Consider the following 17,421-nt stretch of genomic DNA (forward strand, 5'->3'; position numbering starts at 1 on the left):
GTAAACCTGTTCCAGAGGCTCCGCATCTGAATGGGACCCCTCTGGGTCCCGGGATGCAGCAGAACTCCTACTGCTGTCTCCCCTGGAGGTTCCTGCCTCCACTATCTGCAACTGTGTGGTGCTCACCAGAATGTGCCCCGGAATCAAGACCACTAACGATGCCCAGCGAGGTGTGCGTCTCTGGTGGAGGGTGGGGGTGACAGCTGTGACTCCCTGTGGCAGCCTCAGTGCTCTCCTCCAAGGTGTTCTCACGGGAGGCAAGGGAGGGAACCACCCCAGACGGACCGGTGCCATCAGCTGGAGGTCCTGCGGGAGAATGGACATGTGGATGGGTCAGTCTGTATGGCAATAACAACTCGCATGTGACAGTCCATCTGGATGGGGCCCGGCGAATCCCCATCTTTGCAGCATGCGCTGACCTCTGCGTTGGTGACCGCTCTGTCCTCGGCCACCCCCTAACTTCCAGGGCCTGTTCCTCGAATGTGGTGAGGGTTCTGATTTCCGGTACCCTGCCGCTAGTCTGGGCCCTGTCTCAACGGTTGTGGGGCAACGTCTTCTGCGCGGACACAGAGAGAGGGTATCATTAGCCACCTGCATGGTTCACCAGGGTTGGGCCCAGTGTCGGTCATTGACATTCTTGCAGCAGTGGAGGCCTGTCCTCCTCATCATGCCGCCAGAGCTGATGGCCTCTGCCACTTCATCCCTGGTGGCACTGGCTGCCCTGTGGCTCACCCTCCGGTACCCTCGGCGAAACAGGGCATCCCTTCTGGCCTTGACCACCTGTAAGAGCCTCCCCAGGATAGCATCTCCAAACCTTTGGGGCCGGTCGTCTCAGAGCCATGACTGCGAGCTAAGCGAGGTTGGCTGCGCAAGAGCTGTTGGTCAACCTTATCAGCCAGGGGCTGGCACATGTGGTCCAGACGGATTGGCTGGTGAGCCTTAATTTGTGGCGTGAAACCCGTGAGGCCTCCTTAAGAAACTAATTAACGTTGTATTGAGGTGCTGGCCATGCAGGGCCTAGCACCGAGAAGCTCGCAGCATTTCCCGCTCACTACCATACTTGGAAATCTTTCCGGTGAATCGCGGCCAGTGTCACTGACTTGTACGTTTTATATGTAGTAGTAATGCAGAGTGACTTATGTTAGTGAAATATGAAGCTTCTCAAAATATATGGTGACCCCAGTGAGATTTTTTTGAGCAGAAAATCCACACACCTTAGAAAACTTGAAAAATGTTTGCATACATGGAATCTGAAAATGCAATAGCTAATTTTTGGGAAGCTTTTAATTTCAAAGAACAAAGAAAAGTACAGCACAGGAACAGGCCCTTCGGCCCTCCAAGCCCGTGCCAAAATTGTGAAATTAGTGAGGAAGATTGCGATACAATGTCAACATGCCTATTAAATTAATTAAAACATTGACATTATCAATAATTAAAATATTGACATTATCAAAGGTATCATGTGTTATGGAGATAGTATGGCAAAATAGTGATGATGTAGAAGATCAGCCATGAGGTAGTTGAATGGCAGCACAGGCTCGCCAAGGTGGTTGAATGGAGGCACAGGCTCGCCGGGGTGGTTGAATGGCGGTGCAGGCTCACCGGGATGGTTGAATGGCGGTGCAGATTGCCGGGGTGGTTGAATGGCGGTGCAGGCTCGCCGGGATGGTTGAATGGCGGTGCAGGCTCGCTGGAATGGTTGAATGGCGGTGCAGGCTCGCCGGGATGGTTGAATGGCGACGCAGACTCGCCGGGATGGTTGAATGGCGGGACAGATCGCCGGGGTGGTTGAATGGCGGTGCAGGCTCGCCGGGATGGTTGAATGGCGGTGCAGGCTCGCCGGGATGGTTGAATGGCGGTGCAGATCGCCGGGGTGGTTGAATGGCGGTGCAGGCTCGCCGGGATGGTTGAATGGCGGTGCAGGCTCGCCGGGATGGTTGAATGGCGGTGCAGATTGCCGGGGTGGTTGAATGGCGGTGCAGGCTCGCCGGAATGGTTGAATGGCGGTGCAGGCTCGCTGGGATGGTTGAATGGCGGTGCAGGCTCGCCGGGATGGTTGAATGGTGGCGCAGGCTCGCCGGGATGGTTGAATGGCAGTGCAGATTGCCGGGATGGTTGAATGGCGATGCAGATTGCCGGGATGGTTGAATGGCGGTGCAGATCGCCGGGGTGGTTGAATGGCGGTGCAGGCTCGCCGGGATGGTTGAATGGCGGTGCAGGCTCGCTGGGATGGTTGAATGGCGGTGCAGGCTCGCCGGGATGGTTGAATGGCGGCGCAGGCTTGCCGGGATGGTTGAATGGCGGTGCAGGCTCGCAGGGATGGTTGAATGGCGGTGCAGATTGCCGGGGTGGTTGAATGGCGGTGCAGGCTCGCCGGGATGGTTGAATGGCGGTGCAGGCTCGCCGGGATGGTTGAATGTTGGCGCAGGCTCGCCGGGATGGTTGAATGGCGGTGCAGGCTCGCAGGGATGGTTGAATGTTGGCGCAGGCTCGCCGGGATGGTTGAATGGTGGTGCAGGCTCGCCGGGGTGGTTGAATGGCGGTGCAGGCTCGCCGGGATGGTTGAATGGCGGTGCAGGCTCGCCGGGATGGTTGAATGTTGGCGCAGGCTCGCCGGGATGGTTTAAGGGTGGGGCAGGCTCGCCGGAATGGTTGAATGGCAGTGCAGATTGCCGGGATGGTTGAATGGCGGTGCAGATTGCCGGGATGGTTGAATGGCGGTGCAGATCGCCGGGGTGGTTGAATGGCGGGGCAGATCGCCGGGGTGGTTGAATGGCGGTGCAGGCTCGCCGGGATGGTTGAAGGGCGGGGCAGGCACGCCGGGATGGTTGAAGGGCGGGGCAGGCTCGCCGGGATGGTTGAATGGCGGTGCAGATCGCCGGGGTGGTTGAATGGCGGTGCAGATTGCCGGGGTGGTTGAATGGCGGTGCAGATTGCCGGGATGGTTGAATGGCGGGGCAGGCTCGCCGGGGTGGTTGAATGGCGGGGCAGATCGCCGGGATGGTTGAATGGCGGGGCAGATCGCCGGGGTGGTTGAATGGCGGTGCAGATCGCCGGGGTGGTTGAATGGCGGTGCAGATTTCCGGGGTGGTTGAATGGCGGGGCAGATCGCCGGGGTGGTTGAATGGAGGCACAGGCTCGCCGGGATGGTTGAATGTCGGTGCAGGCTCACCGGGATGGTTGAATGTCGGTGCAGGCTCACCGGGATGGTTGAATGGCGGTGCAGAGCGACGGGGTGGTTGAATGTCGGTGCAGATCAACGGGGTGGTTGAATGTCGGTGCAGATCAACGGGGTGGTTGAATGTCGGTGCAGGCTCGCCGGGATGGTTGAATGGCAGTGCAGGCTCGCCGGGATGGTTGAATGGCGGTGCAGATCGACGGGGTGGTTGAATGTCGGTGCAGATCGACGGGGTGGTTGAATGTCGGTGCAGGCTCGCCGGGATGGTTGAATGGCGGTGCAGGCTCGCCGGGATGGTTGAATGGCAGTGCAGGCTCGCCGGGGTTGTTGAATGTTGGCGCAGGCTCGCCGGGATGGTTGAATGTCGGTGCAGGCTCACCGGGATGGTTGAATGGCGGTGCAGGCTCACTGGGATGGTTGAATGGCGGTGCAGATCGACGGGGTGGTTGAATGTCGGTGCAGATCGACGGGGTGGTTGAATGGCGGTGCAGATCGATGGGATGGTTGAATGGCGGTGCAAATTGCTGGGGTGGTTGAATGTCGGTGCAGGCTCGCCAGGATGGTTGAATGGCGGTGCAGGCTCGCCGGGATGGTTGAATGGCGGGGCAGGCTCACCGGGATGGTTGAATGGCGGTGCAGATCGCCGGGATGGTTGAATGTTGGCGCAGGCTTGCCGGGGTGGTTGAATGGCGGTGCAGATCGACGGGATGGTTGAATGGCGGTGCAGATCGATGGGATGGTTGAATGGAGGCGCAGGCTCGCCGGGATGGTTGAATGGCGGTGCAGATCGCCGGGGTGGTTGAATGGCGGTGCAAATCGACGGGATGGTTGAATGTTGGGCCAGGCTCGCCGGGATGGTTGAATGGAGGCGCAGGCTCACCGGGATGGTTGAATGTTGGTGCAGGCTCGCCGGGATGGTTGAATGGCGGTGCAGATTGATGGGGTGGTTGAATGGCGGTGCAGGCTTGCCGGGGTGGTTAAATGGCGGTGCAGATCGCTGGGATGGTTGAATGGCGGCACAGGCTTGCCGGGGTGGTTGAATCACCGGGGTGGTTGAAATAAATTAATTAAAATCATTTATTTCCAAACTGTTAGGATGAAAGCATGATTTTCTTTAGGGTGATGTGGTTTTGGAGAGTTTCCTTGCAACATTGGGACTTTGTGTCTGCATCGTGATGAGTCTTGCTGCCAATTTGATCCTAATGAAAATACGTTGGAAGGCGTTTGTTTGAGGCTCCACACTGGGAGCGTACAATGATAATTTGCATTTAAACAGAATCCTTATTTTCATAATGTCCTAAAGCTTCAAAGGCTGCGAGGGATAGGGATTGCACTTGAATAAGGAAGGAAAATGACCCACGGGATGCTGTTAATGATGGTCACAGAGGTAACTTTCCAAGGAGGCTTTTGGAGGTGGCTGGATATGCGGCAAGTCTAGATATTAGGAAGAGTTGAAAGTATGACAAAGAATGTCACTGATATGATAGCTGGTTTGGAAAAGCAGATGGTGCAAATGGAGATAAAAAAAGGCTGGAGGAGAATGCAGAAGTAGGATAAAATCAGGCTATGGAAGTATAATAGACAAAGAGGAGATTTTAAAACAATACTCTTGATGAACAGGAAGCCAATGACATGGGTGATGACTGGAGTGACATAAGAATGTTTCTTGATGTGGGTATTTTAGGTTTTGGGTCAAAATCCTGGAACTTCCTCCCTAAAGGCACAGTGGGTGTACCTACACCTCAAGAATTGCAGTGGATCAAGAAGGCAACTCATCACCACTTTCTGAAAGGCAACTAGGGATGGGCAATAAATGCTGGCCTAACCAGCGATGCCCACATCCCGTAAATGAATAAAAAATAAATAAATACAATAAGCTGAAGGATATGCAAGAGATAGTTGAGGAGAATGTTGAAAGTTTTGACTGGAGGTGATGAAGACTTGTAGGTGAGATAGAAATGAACAGTACCCAGAGTTGGTGATGGAATTTAAAGATTGATTTGGTCATGAAACGCACCAGATTTAGGCACAATCAAGGCAACACAGAGGGAGAATTCAGAATGCCCAAATTACCTAACAGCACATCTTTCGGGACTTGTGGGAGGAAACCAGAGCACCCGGAGGAAACCCACGCAGACACGGGAGAACGTGCAGACTCCACACAGCCAAGTGACCGAAGCAGAGAATCGAATCTGGGACCCTGGTGCTGTGAAGAAGCAGTGCTACCCACTGCTACTGTGCCGCCCAATCAGCTGTATGAATGGAACCATGCCATGTTACCACTCTGAAATGCATTAAGAAACATTTTTCATACAAGTAAAACAAAACTGCATTCTCTTGTGCTAACCAATTGCACTGGATCACGGAAGGTTTTGCATTTGTGATTGTTTTAATGCATTTAACCAGAAATTTGGGGCGGAATTCTCCAAGGGGGCAGCAGGGTAGCATGGTGGTTAGCATAAATGCTTCACAGCTCCAGGGTCCCAGGTTCGATTCCCGGCTGGGTCACTGTCTGTGTGGAGTCTGCACGTCCTCCCCCTGTGTGCGTGGGTTTCCTCCGGGTGCTCCGGTTTCCTCCCACAGTCCAAAGATGTGCGGGTTAGGTGGATTGGCCATGCTAAATTGCCCGTAGTGTCCTAATAAAAGTAAGGTTAAGGGGGATGTTGTTGGGTTACGGGTATAGGGTGGATACGTGGGTTTGAGTAGGGTGATCATGGCTCGGCACAACATTGAGGGCCGAAGGGCCTGTTCTGTGCTGTACTGTTCTATGTTCTAAGGCCCGACGCTGTTGTGAAACCTGGAGAGGTTCACGACGGCGTCGGAAGCCTCTCCCGGCCCCCTATTCTCTCCTACCCGGGGGGGGGGGGGGGGGGGGGATAGGCGGGCCGTACCGGGAAACTAGGCGGCCCGTACCGGGAAACTAGGCGGCCTGGCCTTGTCCCTGGCTTCAAGGCCTTGCACGCCAAGAATGACGCCGCAGCGGCGCCTAATGATGTCAGCCGTGCATGCGCGGGTTGGACAGCTCAAACCCGGGCATGCGCGGTTGCCGTCTTTCCCCTCAGCCGCCCCTCAAGACGTCGCGGCTTGATCTTGCGGGGCGGCGGAGGGGAAAGAGTGCGTCCCCTTGAGACGCCGGCCCGACGATCGGTGGACACCGATCACGGGCCAGTCCCCTCCCGAGCACGGTCGTGGTGCTCGACCCCCGATCCGCCCCCCCCCCCCCCCCCCCCCCCCCCCCCCAAGGCCCCCCACTTACCTGGCGCGCCATTTTCACGATGGCAGCGACCAGGTGTGGTTGCCGCTGTCGTGAACAGGTCGGGAACGGCAGGCTGCTCGGCCCATCTGGGTCGGAGAATTGCGGGCCGCCATGAAAAACGGCGGCCCGCGTTTCTCCGAGTAGCGTGTCGGAAAACCGGACACGCTGTTTTGGGGGGGTGGGAGAATAGCGGGAGGTGCGGGAGCGGACCTCCCACCCATCGTGGTTGCGGAGAATCGCGGCCTTGAGCTGAAACGGAAGCAGTGTGATTTACAGACAAAACAAAGTTACCCACAAGATGATCATTGACATCTTGCTTTTATTTATTTTTACACCTCACTGGCAGAAACTCATTGCCTGAGTGATATTTTATATTGCAGGCGGCAGAGGTTCTGTTGGCCCAGTGAGCAGAACTTGAATCTACACCTACAGATTGATAGCCAGTCTGCTGCTCAGCTCAACCTCTTACAGAAACTGGCTCTGCTGAAACTCACTACCCTGATGGACAAGTACTCTCCCTCCAGCAAGCAAGGCTGGAATTGGTAAATATGGATACGATTTAATCTTGGTTCAAGAAATGTTGTTATTCATGAGCAAAATTCAAATGTTTTATTAATGTCCTCTACACCCCTAGCTTAAATGAAACTGAGTTAGTTGGTCCCTGTCATTTATCACTTTTATGTATGTTACAGCCTGACTATAAAGTGGAATCAATCCCAAAGAATTAAAAAAGTGTCCAATAGCATTGATTAGAGATTGCAAGAAGCTACTTTAATGTAATTACTGCATAATAATGCCTCTTTGAAGATCAAAGCAACACCCCATGAGGTTGGCAGCTCATAAACTGTTTTTGAATATTAAACAACATTTTTGATCCGCTACATGAGGATATTATCCCCATTTCGTTGCATCTATTTAGAGGTTATCTTGTGGCGTGCACCAAATTATTTACAACGGCATTAAACATCAGGAAAGAATAGTGCCAGTGTTGTGTGAAAATACATTTTAAATTGTCACGGTCTTCATAGTTTCTATTTTTTTGGCTAATGTATTTCATCCTTTCCCCCTGTGCTGAAGCACCTGACAACTTCATGGCACTTGCTCAATGTTTTGAATATTTCCTAATTATGATATGACTTGTGTCTTCTGGTTCCTCCTAAACTCCGTAACTGCTTTAACAACACTTATTCACCCAGAACATAAGTTTCTGGACTAGATATTAAGGTGCACTAAGATTCACGAGCCTCTGGCAAAATTAGTTGGGTTCAAGCCTACCCCTGGTTTTCCCCATGGCCATTTGATGGCTATTGGAATATTCATTGGCTTACGGTGAGACTTTTCTGCCCCCAAGGTGAGACTTTTCTGCCCCCATCTGGAAAGGAAGTCCACCTCCCAGGGCTGCTGACCAGTCAAATGGATAGCAGCTCGCTGGCCCCAGATGTGCCACTGGGAATGGTGGCCTCTGCTTGGGACAGCATTCAGTCCCCACCAGTAAAGAGCCATGGAGTTGGAGTTAAAGATGAATTGAGGGGAGGTGTGATGATGGTGAGTGAATATTGGGCTGGGATAGAAGGACCTGCCAATGGTGATTGGCAAGCTGTGGCAGACAGGCTGCGAGCAGGGGGACCCAGAATGGAGGAATGCTTTTTTGGGGAGGGGAAAAGAGAGGGGGAGTGGGGTCATTTAAGATGCTCCCCCTCCCTTGTCTGCCACTAGCCCATACAGTGAAAGCTGCCAGGCTGCACATTTAGTTAACTCCCAGTTTTGTCCTGCTCCTGGTTAAGTCCCAGTTTTGTCCTGCTCCTGGTTAAGTCCCAGTTTTGTCCTTCTCCTGGTTAAGTCCCAGTTTTGTGAGTACCCCCCAAGCTGCCATCCCACCTCAGGGGGGACTAAAATCCAGCCCTGTAACTCAGCACAGAATGTCAGCCTTTAAGTGCCATTCATTAAATTAGTATTGCATGCATTCTTATTAATGGTCTTGCTGCCATTTAATACAATAATGGACCTGATTTGCAGTTGTACTGATGGTCAAACTGTTGGTGCTTGCCATCATTACTGTGTAAAACTGACAGTAACTCTTGGTATGCGTGCAGTCACATGTGGATATCTGAAAGTTATGGTCAGTAATAGATTTCATAGAATTTACAGTGCAGGAGGCCATTCAGCCCATTGAGTCTGCACCGGCTCTTGGAAAGAGCACCCTACCCAAGCCCACACCTCCACCCTATCGCCATAGCCCAGTAACCCCACCCAACACTAAGGGGCAATTTAGCATGGCCAATCCACCTAACCTGCACATCTTTGGACTATGGGAGGAAACCGGAGCACCCGGAGAAAACCCACGCACACATGGGGAGAACGTGCAGACTCCGGACATAGTGGCCCAAGCCAGGAGTCGAACCTGGGGCACTGGAGCTCTGAAGCAATTGTGCTAACCACTATGCTGCCGTGCTGCCCCTCCTCTTAATGCCTTCCTCTGCACAGTGTGCTGCTTCTGTTTCAGGTTTTGCAGATGCAATCAACACAATCAGTGAATTGATTCAACCTTTTTATGTACCATTCGCTCTGGAAGAACTGATAGCAATGTTGAACCCTGTTTAGTCAGGTATAACTGAATATTAAATAGTGTGCAAAGCCATAATCATGCTCACCAACTTGTCTCATCCCGAAAAACTAATTTGGAGTGTGCAGCCTCATTCCCTCAGGACAACTTAGAAATTCAATGATTGCTCAAATACACTATTTTTAAATGTTTTAAAATTATTTTTCTGCTTCTCCCTTTAATCCCGTGAAGAATTAAAAGCAGGAGTAGGCCATTCAGTCCATCAAGCCTGCTCTGCCATTCAATAAGATCATGGATGATCTGATTGTTGCTGTAATGCCACATTTTAGCCTGTCCCTCTTAACCCTTGATTCCCTTGTGAATCAAAAATTTGCCTTTTCAATCAGAAATTTGTCTAACTCATCCTTGTCTGTGTTCAATGCCCCAGCCACCACTGCTTTCTGTGAAAGATAGACTGACTGGGCCTGTCTGGATAGGATCAGTCAGGACATCCTGACTGACAGGGTGGCAGAGTAGCACAGTGGTTAACATTGTTGCAGCAGGGACCCAGGTTTGATTCCTGCTTGGTCCCTGCCTGTGCAGAGTCTACACGTTCTCCCTCCCCGTGAATTGGGCATTTTGAATTCTTCCTCCGTGTACCCGAACAGGTGGCGTGGGATGGCGACTGGGGGATTTTCACAGTAACTTATTGCAGTGTTAATGTAAGCCTACTTGTGATACTGATAAAGATTAAAACAAAAAACAGAATTCCAAAGTCAAATGACGGCTGAGAAAGTAAATTCCTCCTCGCATCCATCTTAAATGGGAGGCTCTCTTCTTTCATTTGTACTTCCAGATTCCACCATGAGAGGAAACATTCGCTCAGCATTTACCCTTTAAAGTCCCCTCCGAATCATTGTTTGGAGTTTAGTAGATTTAGATGTGATTTTAAATGAGTGTCGACCCAACTAGCCCAATCTTTCCTCATGCAAAACCACCCCCCCCCCCCCCCCTTAGAATTAATCTAGTGGAAGTACTCTGAACTGCTTCCTAAGGAAGTATATCCCTTCTTAAGTATACCAAAACTGTACACAGTACTCCGGTGTAGTTTCACCAATGTACTGTACAGTTGTAGCAAGATTTCCATATTTTTATACTCCATCCCACCTGCAATGAAGGCCAATGTTCCATTTGTCTTCCCAATGACCTGCTGATCCTACATGACAACTATGTGTGTGATTTAGTGGCCTCATTGTGCCCAACGTGGTGTCAGGACAAGGCCACTGAATCTCACAAAAGCCTCTCCCATGATTTGCGCCGTTCGTAATGCTTCAGAAGATTTAACGAAATCTCCCGAGACATCGCAATCTGAGTGGAGGGGGAGGGATGAGGGTTTTCCCAGGGTCCTCCCCAAGATTGGGGGGTTGGAGGAGGGTTCTCCCCGAGATTGGGAGGTTGGGGGGGGAAAGAGGAGAGATGAGGGCAGCCAATGAATACAGGTGTATTTCTTAGCGCTGCAACCACCGAGAAACACCCGGCTAAATATGCCCAAAACTAGACATAGATTTTTATCCATTGAATCACACCCGATATGTCTCATTCATTAAATTGTGAATTCTAATCTCTGCTGTTTACTTCCTGCTTTGATGTTTGTGAGAATTCTCCAATCTGATTGGCTGATTAGTGTGCTTGTTGCCTGCATTGTTGTTGGGTGCCACAGGTGGCCCAAATTCAAAACCACATTAGAATGGAGAACTCTAGAGCCAACTAAATCCTCCTGGACAGATTTATTCGAGACCACCTGTGAGTGCATCACTTCACTCTGACAGCAAAATCTGGACCAAGGTGTTTGGTGTTCATGTTCAATCCCAAAATTGACGCAAGTTGTTGTGTATAAAGTAATGTTAACTGTTGAATTCCTGATTCTGTAGGACAGTTCCCAAGTTTATCAGGAAGATGAAAGCACCTGATTACAAGGACCAAGTCGTGTTTGGCGTTCCATTGTTGTTGAATGTTCAGCGCACAGGACATCCTCTGCCAAAGAGTATTCTGCAAGCCATGTACTTCCTCAGGAGCCACTGTCTGGATCAGGTTTGTGTAGTTTGCAAAGTTCTGTTTTTGATCCATATTTGTGCTTGTCATAGGTATGAACCTTTATGCCAGCCAATGTTTTTATCAAGCATGTCCTGGTCAAATATAGAATAAACTAGTTTGTGCTTTTAACCCAGACTTTGAAGTACATTCTCAATGTATTGTTATGAATTACCTTGCTTTCTATACTGATCAATTCGCCCCCGAGTGAAACAGGTCATAGGGTTATAGAAGTTTACAGCATGGAAATCAGCTTGTCCATGCCGCCCAGTTTATATCACTAAGCTAGTCCCACTTGCCCGCAATTGGCCCATATCCTTCTATATCCACCCTGCCTACGTAGCTGTCTAACTGCTTTTTAAAAGACAAAATTGCACCCGTCTCTACCACTGCCTATGGCAGCCCAATCCGGATGCTCATACATAGGTCATATTACATAGGAATATGAGGTAATTTGCAACTTCAATAAGGTCATTTACATAGGAACATACATAGAAAATAGAAGCAGGAGGTGGGCATTCGGCCCTTCTAACCTGCTCTCCGTTCATTATGATAATGGCTGATCATCTACATTGAACATCCTGATCCCGCCTTCTCTTCCCCCCCCCCCATATCCCTTGACTCCTTTAGCCCCAAGAGCTATATCTAATTCCTTCTTGAAATGACGTAGCACATATTACGCTCCTCAACTTTGGTAGATTTCCATGTGCAGTGGACTTGTCCGAAGGTTCAAATGAAGGATCAGGTTTGAATGCCAGTTGACTTTGATCTTTGTGCTAGTCACTGATAATAAAGTTGTTCATCTATTTATCAAAAATAAAAGTTAGCTTCGAATGTTATAACGTTTAATTTCTTTTCATATTATTCATCACGCACATTAGGTTGGATTATTCCGAAAGTCTGGGGTGAAATCACGCATCCAGGCATTACGGGAAATGAATGAGGGCTGTCCAGATGGTGTCAATTATGAAGGCCAATCGGCTTTCGATGTGGCAGACATGGTGAAACAGTATTTCCGGGATCTCCCTGAACCTTTGTTGACCACCAAGCTCTGCGAGTCATTCCTTCATATATATCAGTGTAAGTCAACTTGTTAGGAGTCACCAATTCCGGTTTGTGGTCTTTTTTAAAAAAATAGCGATTTTGATAGCCTGATGTGTCTTTCAGCACAAATGCAACCCCTTTGCATTCAAAGTTGCATGTTTCTGTTGAGTAAGATTTGACATTGAGATGATTTTATTCTGTACACGATTTCTACGACTGAAAGGATTTGAATTGCCAGATCTCATTTTCATTTGTGCATAAAACTAGTAAGGAGATTATCATAGATTATCATCATAGAATTTACTATGCAGAAGGGGGCCATTCAGCCCATCGAGTCTGCACCGGCTCCTGGAAAGAGCACCCTAAACGAGGTCAACACCTCCACCCTATCTTTACCCTTCCCTCCAAATGGAATAATGCATCTGTTTTCACCCATGGCTTCTTTATCAAAAGAATAATTAGCACTCTTTAATGTGCCCCAAATGGCTGTTTTGTGAGATAGCAGAAGGAGAGTTGCAGATTATCTTGATTCCCAGTTCTGCAAGGTTTACCAAACACACGAAAAGTGGGATTTAATTTAGCAAAGAAGTGGGGGTAGGCTATCAACTCCCTCGAACCTGCTCCATCTTTCTATGTGACCATATCTAACCAGTACCTCCATTTAACCACACTTTCTCCATATTCCTTGATTATTTAAAAAATATATATTTTTCTTTCCAATTAAGGGGCAATTTAGCGTGGCCAATCCACCTAACCAGCACATATTTGGGTTGTGGGGGCGAAACTCACACAGACACGGGGAGAATGTGCAAACTCCACACGGACAATAACCCAGGGTCTGGATTCGAACCTGGGTCCTCAGCGCCGTAGTCCCAGTGCTAACCACTGCGTCATTGTGCTGCCCCTTCCATATCCCTTGATGACACTGTTGCCTGAAGGGAGTTTTCAACTATGTGAACGAAACATGGTGGACAGACATATTTAATTATTAATGTAGCCTATTTTACAACACACTGATTTCATTTAATAAACTAGTTGTGTACTTCCTCACCTTAAAAACAATAAAAAGGCGATTTAACTGCACATTGCAGTTGAATATTTTGTAGTTTAAGGAGGTATGTTACTTCCTTGTAAAAAAAAAGGCTAGGTAATTATACAAGATTATCAAAAAGAGAGCATATTATTTTTACACTGGCTGTAGGACATGGAATAATTTACTAGCAATGGGGTGGAAACAGAAATCATGGGCTGGATTCTCCGCCCCGCCCCGCCACATTTCTGTTTGACCCCGCCGGCAGATGCTCCATTGCGCCGGATCGACAATGGAGTTTCCCATTGTGGGGCAGCCCCATGCCGTTGGGAAACCCCCCCGGGCTGCCGGCAAAATGGAGCATCCGGCCGGTGGAGAGTTCAGCCCCATAGTTTTCAAAATCTCCAGCCCTTTTTCTTCACAGCTATGTGTGATGGGCAAGAGAGTCTTCTTGGAATCATAGAATCCTCACACTGCAGAACGAGGCCATTCAGCCCATTTGACCATCCTACACAGACCCAATCCCCCGCCCTGTCCCTGTAACCCCACCTAACCTTTGGACACCTAAGAGTTAATTTAGTTTGGCCAATCAACCTGACCTCCACATCTTTGGACTGTGGGAAGAAACCGGAGCACCCGGAGGAAACCCACGCAGATACGGGGAGGGAGAACGTGTAGACTCTGCACAGACAGTGACCCAAGCGAGAATCGAACCCGGGAAGTGCAAACTCCACCCAGACAGTCACTCATGGCTGGAATTGAACCCGGGACCCTGGCGCTGTGAGTGCTAGCCACCGTGGTGCTCTGTTCTGCAAAAGTCTATATGTCCATGGTTGAGTGTTTTGTAAAGGTGATTGATCTGACTTCCTGCTGAGTGCAAGAAATGTCTTTTATTGTCCTCATTTATCAATCCTTGGGACTTCTTGCTCTGTCCTTTCCTACAGTTCTACCAACAGACCAGCAACTTCCTGCTGTGCAGTCAGCCATTCTCCTCCTTCCAGATGAAAATCGTGAAGCTCTGCAGACCCTCCTCTTCTTTTTCCGTGACGTCGTGGCTTGTGTCAATGAGAACCAAATGACACCCACAAACCTTGCAGTCTGCCTGGCTCCATCCCTCTTCCACCTCAATACCCTGAGAAGGGAAAGCACTACCTCAAGGTAAGTTTTGGATATTGAACAAAAGTGGAATTGAGAGAAATTTCTGCACCTGTGCACAGATAAAAGGTGGACAATAGATAACAGACGCAGGACAATGGGATCAAGTGCAGGAGGTTTTTAGGTTGGGATATTTTTGTGGACGACTGTAAAAATCAGAGGAAACGTGGATGGACAGACAGAATGGGGAGAATTATAAAAGTATAACACCAGACTGCGCCTGGCCACAACACACTTTTATTATCAAAAACATTTATCTCCCAATTAAGTTGATGCATAGACTCAAGTACTCCATTAGTCAGCTGGCCCAAGATTACAGCAAATAAATGGGTTGCACAATGGACTGCATTGACACGGCAGGCCTGATGGGAGTTCCAGTCTGCAATGCAAATTGAATGCAGTCACCATTAAGAGGGAATGTTAGTTTATCTCCTTTGGAGAGGGGCAGCTTTGAATTTATAACTACAGATAAAGCGGCCCTTTTATTTCTCAAGTTTGGCTTTGAAATTTCGAAGCGCTGCTGCAGACTGACTGCTTATCACCTGCTGATAGCTACGATTCTATGCTGGAGGAGCCAGAGAATGCCTCTGAAATAAAGGTTCCATGTGGCTTTGTGTTCAATGAACTAACCAGATAGCGATTTAGATGGTGTTTTTGTTTCTCCTCTGTGTCTAGGGTGAGCCAGAGGAAGTACAGTCTCGGAAAACCTGACCAGAGAGATCTGAGTGAGAACCTGGCTGCCACACAGGGATTGGCCCACATGATTGCAGAGTGTACAAGCCTCTTCCTGGTAATAACCTTTCTAAACTGTTGCCCTGACGTTAATCAGTACGGATTGTAAAGTTCATTCTCAATTCAATTACAGTTCCCATTTAGTCAAATGTTTATTAATTTACAGGTTTTTTTTTTTCATTCACCAGTTGTGATTTTAAAAAAAAAATGCTTTCACAACTATGGAACTGCAACAAAATTCTTGTTTGATACACAATAAAGATTCAGTTAATGTACAACAATATCTTATTACAAGAAAATGCTGTAAACCGCAAGGCATCTGCTCACATGGCCTGTTTAAAAACTCTTAACAAATCCCTGGAGCATGAGTAAATAATTCGTCCCCGCTCCGACCCCCTTGTGTGAATGTCCAACAATAAACTTAATTAAGTCATGGTTGAATTTCTCGTGATCTGAGAGCTAATGCACATGAAGCGCCTTCATTTTGGATCCATACATGGCAAGAAGCGAACTAGTTATGGAATTTTTCAACCAGCTTTAGTGGGCCTGATCGAACTGCCTCGTCGGCCCTGACTCTGTGACGCGACCAGGCCATTAAATCTCGGGAGAGGCTCTTCGTGACATTTGTGATGCTCGGGATGCCTCCCGAGATCTCGTGAGACGTTGCAATCTGGATCCCGTCCTCACTGGCCACTGGTATCCCCGGGTGATTGGGTTCTGGGCAGGGTGGTACCTTGGCAATGCCACTGGGCACCTAGGCATTGTCAGGGTACCAGACTGGGTGCCAAGGTGTCTGGGTGGCAGGTTTCCCATGCCGGGGATCATTCCTGAGGGTGCCCTGCCCTTATGAAGTGCAGTAAGAGGGGGCTCGGGGCCCCCCTAATAAGTAAGTTAGTGGGGGGGGGGGGGGGGGGGTCTGGAGGCCATGGTGGGAGGGTTGAGATTGGGGCAGCATATAAAAATGGCGCCCCAATCTCTTCTGAGCGCAGCGTTCCTTGCCGAGGGCCGGAAAACAAGAGTCCTGTTCGACAGTCAAGTCTTTCCGGGTGCCAAATGCGCCCAAAACGGGACTCTGTATTTTTTCTGTTAAATCGCGCCCAACGTGTTCCTTTTAATACATGCCAGGGTGAATCTGTTGCCCAATATACTAAACTTGTCTAAATTTACTTAGAAATGGACACCGAGAAAAGTTGAAGTAATCTGATTAAATTATTTGTTTTCCTTTGCCCATTGATCTTTTCCTGTTGTTGGCCTACTTGCTGCTAAATTACCGTTTATGAAGTATTTGAGGTGATGGTAATTGCTTTCTTTCTTCTAGGTTCCTGAGCAATGGGTAGAGCAGTGCCAGAGCTTATCTATCAACCAGGACTTCCAATCGGACTATGACGATGGTCTAAATAATTTGGAGTGGTATTTTCATGTCAAAGTTGCACTACAGAGGTCCTTGCAAAGCCTGCTGAAGGAGGCGAAAGAAAAATTTAAAGGTTGGATCAGCTGCTCCAGTGTAGAACATGCAGAAATCACATACAAAAAGGTGACCAGTGACGTCAATTCAAGTCTATCTGTGTAGTGCCTTCTCAATTGTAACGTATAAAATCGTCAAAGGACTTGACAAAGTAGATGCTGGAGAAATGTATCCCTTGAGAAAGTCGAGAACTAGGGGGGGTCACAGTCTCAGAATCAGGAGTCAGCAATTTAGGATATAGTTGAGGAGAAATTTCTTCATTCAAAGGGTTATGAACCTTTGGAATTATCTACCCCAGATAGCCATGGATGCACATTGAGTATACTTATGTTGGAGATCGATAGATTTTTCACTACTGAAGGAATCGGGGCATATTGGAGCGATTAGTGTGGGAAGGTGCAGCTTAAGTAGAAGATCAGCCATGATCTTATTGGATGGCGAAAGACTTGAGGGGTTTGAATGACCACCTCCTCCTGCTCATTTTAATGTAAATGTCATTTAGAAGTTTAATCAGAAAATAGTCACTGAGTATCAAAAGGAGATGTTAAGAGTGATGTGACCAAAGGTTTGATCAAAGTGATAGGTTTTAAAGAGGGCCTTAAAGGATGAGAATGATGTAGAGTGGGGTGGTGGTTTTGCAAGGGAATACAGATAATGGGACTAAAGGTACGAGTGTCAAATGTGAGGTGAGGCAAGAGGCCAGATTCAAAATGGGTAGAAGATTTTTGGAGGGGAATAATCTGACTTTTGAGGAGATTCTCAAGACCGGGAGGGGCATGGCCACAAGAGGCAATATACTGAGTTTTGGTGTTGCACATAACAGGGTCTTGCAACAAATGCTAAAGCACTTGTGAATTATTGCGGCGTTATCTGGTCAGTCTCACTTGCGAAGGTAATTATCACCTATGATGGACTGTTTAATTCTCCA

General features: G+C 48.8%; 1 protein-coding gene across 5 annotated transcripts in view; it reads left to right on the plus strand.

The window, feature by feature from the left end:
• Window positions 1-17,421, plus strand: part of si:dkeyp-23e4.3 (rho GTPase-activating protein 7) — a 206,259-nt gene that overhangs the window by 179,436 nt on the left and 9,402 nt on the right. For all 5 annotated transcript variants that reach the window (XM_038796042.1, XM_038796044.1, XM_038796045.1 and 2 more), the window contains 6 exons: window positions 6,815-6,976; window positions 10,908-11,067; window positions 11,949-12,147; window positions 14,086-14,299; window positions 14,972-15,086; window positions 16,347-16,562. In XM_038796042.1, the coding sequence (XP_038651970.1) occupies window positions 6,815-6,976; window positions 10,908-11,067; window positions 11,949-12,147; window positions 14,086-14,299; window positions 14,972-15,086; window positions 16,347-16,562 (1,066 nt within the window). The remainder of the gene's footprint in view (window positions 1-6,814; window positions 6,977-10,907; window positions 11,068-11,948; window positions 12,148-14,085; window positions 14,300-14,971; window positions 15,087-16,346; window positions 16,563-17,421) is intronic.

This window comes from Scyliorhinus canicula, chromosome 4, assembly GCF_902713615.1.
Source record: "Scyliorhinus canicula chromosome 4, sScyCan1.1, whole genome shotgun sequence".
NCBI classification, from domain to species: Eukaryota; Metazoa; Chordata; class Chondrichthyes; order Carcharhiniformes; family Scyliorhinidae; genus Scyliorhinus; species Scyliorhinus canicula.